The 13,297-nt window shown below is 37.8% G+C and overlaps 1 protein-coding gene and 1 long non-coding RNA gene across 2 annotated transcripts; one reads left to right on the top strand and one right to left on the bottom strand.

Moving 5' to 3' along the window:
• Positions 1 to 3,961: 3,961 nt before the first annotated feature.
• On the top strand, positions 3,962 to 12,972 carry LOC121387847. Its single transcript, XR_005959893.1, has 3 exons — positions 3,962 to 4,372; positions 12,033 to 12,071; positions 12,924 to 12,972. It is a non-coding gene; the product is annotated as an uncharacterized LOC121387847 (long non-coding RNA).
• Positions 5,224 to 9,635, bottom strand: LOC121387846 (zinc finger protein 862-like). Its single transcript, XM_041519075.1, has 3 exons — positions 8,985 to 9,635; positions 7,381 to 7,732; positions 5,224 to 6,887 (listed from the first exon to the last, which is right to left on the bottom strand). Exons 2-3 carry the CDS (start codon positions 7,520 to 7,522, stop codon positions 5,398 to 5,400), a joined length of 1,632 nt encoding a protein of 543 aa, XP_041375009.1. The 5' UTR covers positions 7,523 to 7,732; positions 8,985 to 9,635; the 3' UTR covers positions 5,224 to 5,397.
• Positions 12,973 to 13,297: the final 325 nt, after the last annotated feature.

The raw sequence follows: 13,297 nt of genomic DNA, 5'->3' as shown, positions 1-13,297 counted from the left end.
TTCACAGGACTTAGTAAGAGGGTCTCCACGAGTACTGGGGTCAATTCACAGGACTTAGTAACAGGGTCTCCACGAGTACTCTGGTCCATTCACATGACTTAGTAACAGGGTCTGCACGAGTACTCGGGTCAATTCACAGGACTTAATAACAGGGTCTGCACGAGTACTCGGGTCAATTCACAGGACTTAGTAATAGGGTATCCACGAATACTCGGGTCCGTTCACAGGACTTAGTAATAGGGTCTCCACGAGTACTGGATCCATTCACAGGACTTAGTAATAGGGTCTCCACGAATACTGGGATCCATTCACAGGACTTAGTAACAGGGTCTCCATGAGTACTCGGGTCCATTCACAGGACTTAGTAACAGGGTCTCCACAAATACTCGGGTCCATTCTCAGGACTTAGTAATAGGGTCTCCACAAATACTCGGGGCCGTTCACAGGACTTGGTAATAGGGTCTCCACGAGTACTCGGGTCCATTCACAGGACTTAGTAACAGGGTCTCCACGAGTACTCGGGTCCGTTCACAGGACTTAGTAATAGGGTCTCCACGAGTACTCGGGTCCGTTCACAGGACTTAGTAAAAGGGTCTCCACGAGTACCCGGGTCCGTTCACAGGACTTAGTAACAGGGTCTCCACGAGTACTGGGGTCCGTTCACAGGACTTAGTAACAGGGTCTCCACAAATACTCGGGTCCATTCTCAGGACTTAGTAACAGGGTCTCCACAAATACTCGGGGCCGTTCACAGGACTTGGTAATAGGGTCTCCACGAGTACTCGGGTCCGTTTACAGGACTTGGTAACAGGGTCTCCACGAGTACTGGGGTCCATTCACAGGACTTAGTAACAGGGTCTCCACGAGTACTGGGGTCCATTCACAGGACTTAGTAATAGGGTCTCCACGAGTACTGGGGTCCATTCACAGGACTTAGTAATAGGGTCTCCACGAGTACTGGGGTCCATTCACAGGACTTAGTACTGGGGTCCATTCACAGGACTTAGTAATAGGGTCTCCACGAGTACTCGGGTCCATTCACAGGACTTAGTAATAGGGTCTCCACGAGTACTCGGGTCCATTCACAGGACTTAGTAATAGGGTCTCCACGAGTACTCGGGTCCATTCACAGGACTTAGTAATAGGGTCTCCACGAGTACTCGGGTCCATTCACAGGACTTAGTAATAGGGTCTCCACGAGTACTCGGGTCCATTCACAGGACTTAGTAACAGGGTCTCCACGAGTACCCGGGTCCGTTCACAGGACTTAGTAACAGGGTCTCCACGAGTACTGGGGTCCATTCACAGGACTTAGTAACAGGGTCTCCACGAATACTCGGGTCTGTTCACAGGACTTAGTAACAGGGTCTCCATGAGTACTGGATCCATTCACAGGACTTAGTAATAGGGTCTCCACGAGTACTGGGATCCATTCACAGGACTTAGTAACAGGGTCTCCACAAGTACTCGGGTCCATTCACAAGACTTAGTAACAGGGTCTCCACAAGTACTCGGGTCCATTCACAAGACTTAGTAACAGGGTCTCCACGAGTACTGGGGTCCGTTCACAGGACTTAGTAACAGGGTCTCCACGAGTACTGGGGTCCATTCACAGGACTTAGTAACAGGGTCTCCACGAGTACTCTGGTCCATTCACAGGACTTAGTAAGAGGGTCTCCACGAGTACTGGGGTCAATTCACAGGACTTAGTAACAGGGTCTCCACGAGTACTCTGGTCCATTCACATGACTTAGTAACAGGGTCTGCACGAGTACTCGGGTCAATTCACAGGACTTAATAACAGGGTCTGCACGAGTACTCGGGTCAATTCACAGGACTTAGTAATAGGGTATCCACGAATACTCGGGTCCGTTCACAGGACTTAGTAATAGGGTCTCCACGAGTACTGGATCCATTCACAGGACTTAGTAATAGGGTCTCCACGAATACTGGGATCCATTCACAGGACTTAGTAACAGGGTCTCCATGAGTACTCGGGTCCATTCACAGGACTTAGTAACAGGGTCTCCACAAATACTCGGGTCCATTCTCAGGACTTAGTAATAGGGTCTCCACAAATACTCGGGGCCGTTCACAGGACTTGGTAATAGGGTCTCCATGAGTACTGGGGTCCATTCACAGGACTTAGTAATAGGGTCTCCACGAGTACTGGGGTCCGTTCACAGGACTTAGTAACAGGGTCTCCACGAGTACTGGGGTCCATTCACAGGACTTAGTAACAGGGTCTCCACGAGTACTCGGGTCCATTCACAGGACTTAGTAACAGGGTCTCCACGAGTACTGGGGTCCATTCACAGGACTTAGTAACACCATCTCATAGACATGATAGCACATACCACAGCCTTTGGTGTACCAGTCATGGTACACTGGCTGGAGCGAGAATCAGTGCTGGAATTAAGATGAATAATGCTATTATACTTTTATTAGTTATCATCTAGTGTCGGATGCTAGCGTCCGGTTGAGTTTGACCCTTGAGTACTCAAGTCTAATATTTTGGACTTGTGGGGGCTCTTCTTGGTAATAGCAATAACACTTAATTTCCAAAGACTGGGTTATTTAAATATTACAAAGGTCAACATTTATTATATAACATTTAGTGAAATATCAGTGAAATAAAAGTGTTATCAATCACTCAGTGATGATAACACATTTTAGAGTGAAGATTTCACTCTAAAATGTGTTATCGTCACTGTAGAAAGTGTTATCTTCACTGTAAGAAAGCCGGAACTATTTTGCTGCTGGCATTTTAAAAATAAAGGTAAATTGCCAAAAGTTGTATAATAAATAGAAAATTTCATGTTTTTTGTCAAATATCATTTATATCTCATCTCGTGTAGTTTGCAATCACATCACACTCGTCGCACAAGCGCAACTCGTGAGATATGATTGCAAACTTCACTCGATGAGATATAAATCATATTTGACAAAAAACATGAAATATCCTCTATATACATGTATGTAATCATCAAAGAATACTTTGAAAAAATCTCCTATCAATGTTTAATTATTTTTTAATGAAGACCTATTTCATTCACAACAGACAACAACAAATAAATGTACCAGTTCTCCCGTGCAAAGCCAGAACCTAGTAACTCACTTTTTGCTTGTTTTGAGAAAACCAAAGAGAACATCATTTGCGAATATAAAAATCTATTCTATTCATGGAGATGTACTTACTGTTTTATATATATCCACTAAGGTTCACAATTCTCACCAATAATTAATCAGACTTATTTACCATTATTTGGCGGGAAAATGAGTTACTAGGTTTTGGCATAGCAAATGCTAAAGAACTTCATATATATTACCAAGGCAAAACCTAGTATGAAAATTACTAATTTATTTTCCAATAAATGTGTGTACAAATGGCAGGAAAATATGACATAGCTTCAATAAGGCATTGAGATCTGTAAGAAAATGCCCTTGTCTGATGAATTGGAGTGCTGTTTTAACGACCGATGTATCTAGTACAATCAAATTTAATGACATATAATAATGATTTAATGTTTAACTTTCTTACTAGGCCATACTTTCTTACTACAGAATCAATGAACAGTGCATGTAATAGTAACAGTTTTGAAATCTACAATAGACTAGTTGAAAAGTGGTCAAGTGGTTTATAAACCCCACAAAATAATGGTAATTAAGTCCGATTAATTATTGGTGAGAATTGTGGATCTTCGTGGATATATATAAAGCAGTAAGTACATCTCCATGAATAGAATAGATTTTAATATTCACAAATGATGTTCTCTTTGGTTTTCTCAAAACAAGCAAAACGTGAGTTACTAGGTTCTGGCTTTGCACGGGAGAATAAACTGAGTTGATTTGGTCATTTTCTCCTACATGTTATAGTATTTGCTTACTCACCTAACGTTTTTCAGGGCCATGACAAAAAATTGCTTTAATCTACTTGTCCAGGCCATACTTTATTGTGATTATCCCGTAATAAAGACACTGGTAAACGATTTATTTACTGAAATGTTACCACTTTCATGGGCGCAGCCATCTTGTTTTGGGCTTCAAAGCTGGCATCTGATTGGTTGGTTGAGATACTAGGTTTTACTGTGGCATCCTAGAACAATGGTGGAGTTGCTAGGTTTTGCCATGGTAATAACTTCGTAATGAAGGAAAATATTGCCATACACAATACACTAAAGGAACGTCATATACCTAGTAACTCCAAAAATAATATCAACTCAAGTTTGATATAAAAAATGAGTTACTAGGTTCTGGCTTTGCACAGGAGAGTTAATTGTTCTAATTGTTCTAATTTTGACATTTTGTTGTTGTTGATTTCTTTCAGATCATCGACATCCTGGTTTCTGATGCTGAACTGACGGAAGTGAAGGTAGGTGACTCGGTGTTTTGTTCTGATTCTGTTAAAGGTAGGGTCAACTCAAACAAGAGCCTTATGTGTTGGAAAGATGCATACCCGGACCACCAACACATACTGACACTTTAAAGGTAGAGTAAACTCAAACAAGAGATTTATGTGTTGGAAAGATGCATACTCGGACCACCAACACATACTGACACCATAACAAATGAAAAACGCGTAATTTTAGTGTTAATAAAAAAACATGATTATTCCTGCTAACTGGGGGCAGCCATTTTGTTTCGTTTTTTTGACGTCCGGTGGTATAGCTTGGGGCGAAGTGACATCAGCTCCATCCATCTGGTCTATGCACAGTGTAAACAAACACTCTAATTTACGACAAGGCGCTTCACTTTCATCAACCTGACTTGTAAAACAACATAAATGACTTGATAGTATAATAAACTATTTAACTAAATATATTTCAATTTGCATCAATAGAATGAAATGTAGTTATAGTATTTTTCTTTTTTAAAAAATCCAAAGAAAAAACCCACATATTATTAGGTCTATTGGTATGCTACGTTTGAGTAAAAACGACCACTCACGATACCCAAGTGATAATTTTCATTTCTTTTGGACTACGTAATTGGTCAGTTTTGTGATTTTAAACAGTGCTTATGGTTTGAAAATTGATGGCGAGCAATAAACTGCTCTCTTGAAATGATGATGGAGAGCAATTGCTCTCTGTATGTATATTATATAAAAAAACAAAAAGATATATGCCCTGTTGTTAGATTTATCTATAATTAAAAGAAATATCAAGTTACTAAAGGTATGTGATTTATAGCAAAATAAAAGTGAAACAGAGGTGAAATAATTGTACTTACTAAAGATCCAAGATATCTAGATTGAGGAGAAGTCTGTTGAGAGATTTAATGTGATGCACCATCAGCAAACAACGAAGTTCCTTTTATAATACATTTAATACTAACACAGTCATTGAAATAAAGAAAATATGTTTTCACTGCATATTTTATTGTTAGTTTTTTTTAAATTTATTCTGCAGTTTCAACCTCAAAACATTCCTCTGGCTCACTCTCAGAAAAATAGTCTAGCTCACAGTCTTCAGTGTTATCAATGAACATGTCATCATCTTCCAATTGTTCAACTTCAACTCCAAAATGGACTCCAATATCATCATCAATGTCAAGATCCATGCACGGTTGTTTTGTTTGATGGGTGTTGTCAAGCTTCAACTTTCGTTTTTTGGTTGAAAGAAATGAATCCAAGGCTGAAATGATTATCTTCTCCTGTTCGGTGTCAGTGAAGATATGATGGTTCACTTTAAGCAGTAACAGGTCTTCCATCGTTTTGTGGCTAAGAGAGAGACGTCTGTCCGATAGCATGGCAGTGAGGTGGCTGAATCCAGCCTCCACAGTGCTGTTGCTGGGGCCATTGCAGAAAACTATTTCCACCAATCTACAGATGTTGGGGAAATCAGTTCTTCTGTAGGTCATAATTTTCTGCCACAACTGTTTCATCTGCAGATTAATGTAAAAATGTTTCACAGCATTTCTCAAATCCTTCCATTCCCTCTTGACAGCAAAGTAATCGATTTCATGCATTTTTCTTTCCTGGAAATGTGATGCTAACTGGAGAAGAGGTTTGACTTCTGCAGTCACATCATCTTCATCCCAATTTGCAGGATCTAACCATTGCATATGTCTATAGATATCTGCGTCAAAGCTTGAAAATCTGGTAACCATACATTTCAACAGTTCTGGCAAGACTTTTTCCTTGATGCTTTTTACAGCTTCAATGGCCCCAGTTGGTTTGAACATGTTTGTGTATGATACCTTGTTGTATTCTCTGTTAACAATGTTCCTCCTTGTATGTCCCTGTTTTGGCAAACTTCGGCTAATTGTCAATTCTGTTTCATCATATTCATTGCCAATGGATGATAAGATTCCTTTTACAGATATGGCCTCCTCATCAATCAGATCTTGTATTCTTGATTGCGTTCTTTGCACTTGGTACAGAACTTCATAAGCCATGATGTCCCCTCTTTGAAAGGACAAAGACAGTGGTGTGATGGCATCTAGGACATTCTTAAAGTAGCAACATGTTACAAGAAAGGTGACATTCCTCAACTTCTGCAGGATACCAGGTAATTGTGTTGTTGTTTTGTTTTTCGATGCCAAGGAGTTCTCCACAGATAGAGCAAGCACAACCCAATCATTTATCAGAGACTGTAGTCCTAGTAACTGATGGCAGACAAATCTGGTACCGTGGACTTTTTTCACCTTGTACACTTGTACATCCAATGCTTCTGCTGTTGAATGTAAATGTCGGCTGACCTTCGGAGATTTCTTGAACAGGTAGTACAACGTTATCATGAATTGCTGAACATCAGAGAATGCTTTGCTTCTTTTGGTATCAAGCATGGCATCTTTTACTGCTAATTCAATCCTGTGGGAAATGCAGTGAATATTCACCATCCATGGTCGTGTTTGTGACAATCGTGCAAGAAGTCCTGAGTAAACCCCTGCAAGTACAATTGTTTGAAATAATTAGATTTTTATATGCAACAAAAAACCAAACCCAACATACATACACACATGATCTTAAAGTTTTCATAAAGAGTTAAAGTTCCTGATGTCAAACTATACTTGTGGAAACCATAATAATTTTCCATTCTACAATGTTTCTGTGGTTATGTCTAATATAGTTTGCAGGGTACATTTTGTTTATAAAATTTTGATTAGCAAAAGTTGTAATGCATAGAAAATTGATTAGCAACTAGTATTAAATCATTCAGAATTTCATAGCAATTTCTGAAATTTGTGTAGCAAATTGCAATGAAATACCAAACAAATTGCACCCTGGCTTGTTTCACATCTAATAACTAGTGACCATCTAATCAATTTGCTCCAATTCTGTTGTTGTTGTTGTTGTTGTTGTTGAACTTTCAACAAAGATACTTCAAGTATCTCTTTTAATCAATTTATTTTAATAATAACATAACTAAATTTAAATACCAGTATTTACAGAGGCACCATCTGCAGCTGCTGAGATTAGAGCATTTGAGTATTGTTCTTCAGAGAGCTTGATGGCCTTGATGAAAACATCATCTATTGCCTGCTTCAGGTTTTCCGCATTAGCTGCACCATATGTATCCATATCTTGCAGTCCAATGCAGAAGTATACAGGTTTGCCTTTGTGAACAACTCGAACGAAAACCAACTCCTCCTCACATCCTGTCTTCCTGGCCTGACTACCATCACTCAAAACAGAAGCAGATGCTGCAACTCAGGATTTTATTAATGGCAATTCTCTGTTGATTGGCAATATAGTTTATAAATTCAACAGCCTTCTGAGGGGAATCACAGCCTAAAATGAAACCATGTCCAAAACTTAGTGTACATATAAATCAAGTATTTGATGATATTAATAAATTTATTTGCTTGTTTGTTGTGGTGTTTTGTTTATTTTTTTCTATCTTTTGTTTTGTTTTACTTTATTTTTTTTAAATATCAGAATGTTAATAAATATTTTGGTAGCCTTGCTTGTTTTTTCTTTAATTTGTTTTACTAATATAGAAAAATATATATAAATATTAAGGAACATGAAGAAAATGGGGGGGGGGGGGGGGGGGGGGGGGGGGGGGGTGGGGGGGGGGGGGGGTGGGGGGGGGGGGGGGGGGGGGGGGGGGGGGCCTTTCAATAAATTCAACACATGAGGAAAGGGTAGGTCTACATGTAATATTTAAATTTTATTATGTATAATAATATTAGTGATTCGCCAGGACCATCCCAGCCTTCATTAAGGGTGTTTTTAAAAAATCAGTTTGGCATGAGTTGAAAAGTAAATTAAAAGTGTTCATGGGGTATGGGATTAAATTTAATGTGAGGTTGTTTAAATATCCAAGAAAAAAATATTTGTAAAACATAGTGGAATTAATAATTTATCAGTGGAACTACATGTGATATAACGTGTCATCAACGCACCATAACTGTTGTAAAGCAAAGCACATCAAATCTATCCATGTAATTCGGCTGTTTCTATTAGACTTACAGTAGTATTACATTACCAATAAAATAAATTCCTTTGGACCAATGTGATTATAATATATTATAATTTAAAAAACTAAATAATAATAATGCAAAAAAAAAAATTGCAAAAAAAAAGAAGAACACCACCTCATTTAATTATTAATAATTTATGATATAATAATAATAACAATAATAATATGGTCTAAGGTCCACTTCTCGTGCATGTTGTTTTCTCGTGCCCTTTTCCACAATTAACTCTTTTTTTTATGAACTTGACATTTTGTTAATTAGTTATAATTTTTCCTTCATTTTATTAGTTGGTAGAATTTGTTTTAATGAAATTAAATCCAAGATCGGTTGTTTATTATTCAGTTGGATATTAAAATGACAGTTCTTCTACAGTGTTAAATAACTTTAAAAACATATTTATAAATCCTACTTTAAAAGTTCATTATCCTGCTGTAAATAAATGATAAATGGTCATTTTGTAAGGTTAGTAAACCTGTCTTATTTAGTGTTGTATTGTTTTGTAGAAATTGTTGAATGCACGAAAAGTGGACACTTCACTATAATATTGCAGGCTGACTTACCCGAAATTAACTACACCATTTTCTTTTTGAACTTGAATAAATGACGTAAACGTACGGAGTGGCAAGCCATCAACTGCTATTTGGTATGCAGTTTTTAATAATTCCTTGTATGCGTCTCTGGATGCTTGGTTTAATGAAATGTCAATTGCCGGTTGGCTTCGTGGTGTAGATGCTGACAGTATAGGAGTATCGCCCACTATACAATCTTCATCACCCAATAAATGTTCGTAATCTATAGCCACACGATGTGCTGCACTGCCCAAATGCCTGTCAATAGCATGCTTCTTCACATTTGTCGTTCCTGTGGCAAACACTTCTACCTCTTTTTGAATTTGGCCACGGATTTTTGAGTCCTTTTTTATTTTATCCACGTGTTTTCCACACAACTTGCACGAAATCCTGACGACCATTTCCTGTCCGCGTTTGGGTTTCGCTGTTCCAAGAAATCACATCACCTACGGACCACTTAAGAAAAGTACTTAATTGCACAGAATTACCTTGGATTTCTTTAGACATATCGATTCGAAAATTGTAAATCGAAATATATTCGCGTATACAACTTTTCGACACTGACGTTATCCAATACTCAGTCGTCAATGTCCGTAGGTTAACAATTTCCGACAATACCCGAAAATCGAACATGACCAACGGGCGGCTCTCGGCTGACAACGGAATCGCGTGAGACATCCTAATGACAGCATATGGGCCATTCGTAAAATCGAGCAAATCAGGAAACAAATCCTTGACCTTTATACTCAGTCCAATTATCGACATTCTCCCATTCTCGGGTCTCGCTGACCAATCAATAAACAGCTTGCAAAACATAGAAATAAGTCAAACATTTCTATAGACCGGTAGCTATTTTCAATTTTCCGTGGTGCCAGTTCACAGTATTTTTGGAGTAAATAGATTAGCGATGTCTACGTGTGATAACGCGAGCAGTTTTTCGCCCACGCGGAAATAGTTTTGCGCGAGCACACGCGAGCGAGAGCAATTGCTCGCGTCAAACCATAAGCACTGTTTTAAATGGGGAAAGTCTACTTAATCAAGGGTTTTACAGAATTACTTACAGTAATAAAGCAGGACGGCTGATCGATTACGATTAGAGGGGTGTCCATGCGGATACCCTGTGATCTTAATAAAAGAGGCACGTCTTTTTAGTGTGTCTAGACACAGTGTCTGGGAACCGTCTAAACATACACCTGTAAATCAGGAACCACAGGTACAGGCTAAGGAAAGAAAAGACCAATTAACTACGAAAACACTCAGATTATTATTTCAGTACATGGGTTAATTTATGTACAAAACAATACAGTTATTTCAACACTGACAATGGTGGTTTATTTTGTATTAAAAATAATATATAATTGTTGCTGGCTTCCTGGGATGACTATTATTACAGAATACTGCGATGCATCCGCAAAAATCAGGTATGTTTTGTTTCTTCAGTTCAAAGATTAATTCCTGACGTGACACGTTAGGTATTACGTAACCACCAGCTCGCCAGAAGGCGTATTCACTGGGATGATACAAAATGGCTGTGCCCGTTATATATAATAGCCGTCACATTTAACCGTTTTATTAATTAACTATACGATTATACTTGTTGCTATTAAGCAATAATGTGCATTATATATCGTTGAATATGCATACCAGGTCAAATGCCTTGATTGTCCTTTCCTTTAACAAATGAAAAACACGTAATTTTAGAGTTATTAAAAAACCCATGATTATTCCTGCTAACTGGGGGCAGCCATTTTGTTTCGTTTTTGTGACATCCGGTGGTATAGCTTGGGGCGAAGTTACGTCAGCTCCGTCCATCTCCTCTATGCACAGTGTAAACAAACGCTCTAATTTACGACAAGGCGCTTCGCTTTCATCAACCTGATTTGTAAAACAACATAAATGACTTGATGGTATAATAAACTATTTTAACTAAATATATTTCAATTTGCATCAGTAGAACAAAATGGAGTTATGGTATTTTTCTTTTTTAAAAAATCCAAAGAAAAAATGCATATTATTAGGCCTATTGGTAGGGTACATTCGAGCAAAAACTACCACTCACGATACCCAAGTGATACTTTTCTTTTCGACGACGTAATTGGTCAGTTTTGTGATTTTAGATGGGGAAAGTCTACTTAATCAAGGGTTTTACAGAATTACTTACAAGGGTTTTACAGAATTACTTACAGTAATAAAGCAGGACGATTTGACGGGTATCTGTGTGGTTATCACACAATACCCTGTGATCTTATTAAAAGAGGCACGTCTTTTTAGTGTGTCTAGACAGTGTCTGGGGACCGTCTAAATATACACCTGCCCATCAGGAACCACAGGTACAGGCCACGGAAAGAAAAGACCAATTAACCAAGAAAACATTCCGATTATTACTTCAGTACATGGGTTAATTTATATACAAAACATAATACAGTTATTTTAACACTGACAATGTTGGTTTATTTTGTACTGAAAAATAATATATAATTGTTGGCTTACTGGGATAGCTATTATTACAGAACATTGCGATGCATCCACAAAAATCAGGTATGTTTTGTTTCTTCGGTTCAAAGACTAATTCCTGACATGACATGTTAGGTATTACGTAACCACCAGCTCGCCAGAGGGCGTATTCACTGGGATGGTACAAAATGGCTGCGCCCGTTATATATAATAGCCGTCACATTTAACAGTTTTATTAATTAACTATACGATTATACTTGTCGATATTAAGCAATAATGTGCATTATATATTGTTGAATATGCATACCAGGCCAAATGCCTTAATTATCCCTTTAAGAAACATAAATCAACTGAAGAGTCACATTCCACATCATAGGTATTCTGATTACAATAGTACCACTAGACTGTCCAGATTGAGATATTTTGGCAATTTCGAATTTGTGAATTTTTATTAAATTTAAATATTTTAAATAGAAATTTAACATTGAACATTGTAAAGTCTGTCTTCTAAACTTGATGGATAATTCTGAAACTTAGTACAAGTATTCTCAGGGACAGTCTCATTTTGTTGTTGTTTTCTTTCAGGCCATCAAGACTGATGCTGGTGAACAGACAGAAGTGAAGGTAGGTAACACGGTATTTTGTTGTGATGCTGTTTAGAAACGTAAATCACCTCAACAACTGAAGAGTCAGATTCCATATCATAGGCATTCTAAGTACAATAGTACCACTAGACTGCACGTCCCGACTGAGTTAAAACAAAAACAAAATACATTTTATATAAATCATACTTAGCCCTTTTCAGACATTGAATTTGGGAATTGGTTGGCTTTGCTATAGTATTTTTCAGCAGACCTTTTCTGATACCTATTTGTCCGGCTGTCAACCTTTTCTTTGAAGTCTATCTTCTCCTACAGTTTTGATTGAATTATTCTGAAACTTGGTACAATGTTCCTTTAGGGAATCCTTCACAAACTAATAGAGATATATTTTTTGAAATATTAAACTTCTGAAATTTTATTAAAAAACATTTTAAATTGAAATTGAAATTTGAAAGTATATCTTCTCCTGAGTGTTGAGTTGGATAGTTCTAAAACTTAGTATAAGTATTTTTAGGGACAGTCTTCAGAAACTAATGCAGATATATTTAGGAAATATTGTGTTTGGAAATTTAATAATTTAATAATTTTAAATAGAAATTTAACATTAAAGATTTAAGTCTTCCCTCTCCTAGAGTTTTGATTGGATAGTTCTGAAACTTGGTACTATGATTCTCTGGAACAGTCTTCACAAACTAATAGGGAGATATTTTGGAAATTTTGAATTTGTGAATTTTTATTAAATTTAAATATTTTAAATAGAAATTTAACATTGAAAATGGTAAAGTCTGTCTTCGGGTAAACTTTGGATTGGATAGTTCTGAAGCTTAGTACAAGTATTCTCGGGCAGTCTCATTTTGTTGTTGTTTTCTTTCAGGTCATCGAGCCCCTGGTTTCTGATGCTGGTCAACAGACAGAAGTGAAGGTAGGTGACTCGGTGTTTTGTTCTGATGCTGTAAAGAAACTTAAATCACCTAACAACTGAAGACTCAGATTCCGCATAGTAGATCGAGAAATAGCCCAATGGGCCCACCGATGGGGATTGAATCCAGACTGACCGCACATCAAGTGAACGCTTTACGCCCCTACTCATAAGATAAACAATATCTAATAGCCGTTCATGTAGTATTCATGTATATGTAGTAATGTTGGTATAAAGTGCTTCTACTGGCAGTAGCTATTGGGAATTTCAATATTAGCTCAGTGGGTAGAGTGCTGGACTCTCGTACTGAGAGTCCGTGGTTTGAATTC

The sequence above is a fragment of the Gigantopelta aegis genome, chromosome 13 (assembly GCF_016097555.1).
Source record: "Gigantopelta aegis isolate Gae_Host chromosome 13, Gae_host_genome, whole genome shotgun sequence".
NCBI classification, from domain to species: domain Eukaryota; kingdom Metazoa; phylum Mollusca; class Gastropoda; order Neomphalida; family Peltospiridae; genus Gigantopelta; species Gigantopelta aegis.
The sequence above is the reverse complement of the archived record's forward strand: the minus strand, read 5'-3'. Positions and strand labels throughout refer to the sequence as shown.

What these genes read in the sequence shown, in the direction of transcription:
- LOC121387846 (XM_041519075.1), bottom strand. Translation starts at nt 7,522, where the DNA reads ATGGATACATATGGTGCAGCTAATGCGGAAAACCTGAAGCAGGCAATA. An exon ending in TGGTGCCTCTGTAAATACTG is followed by an intron (nt 6,888 to 7,380) that starts GTATTTAAATTT and finishes TTGTACTTGCAG; the next exon opens with GGGTTTACTCAGGACTTCTT.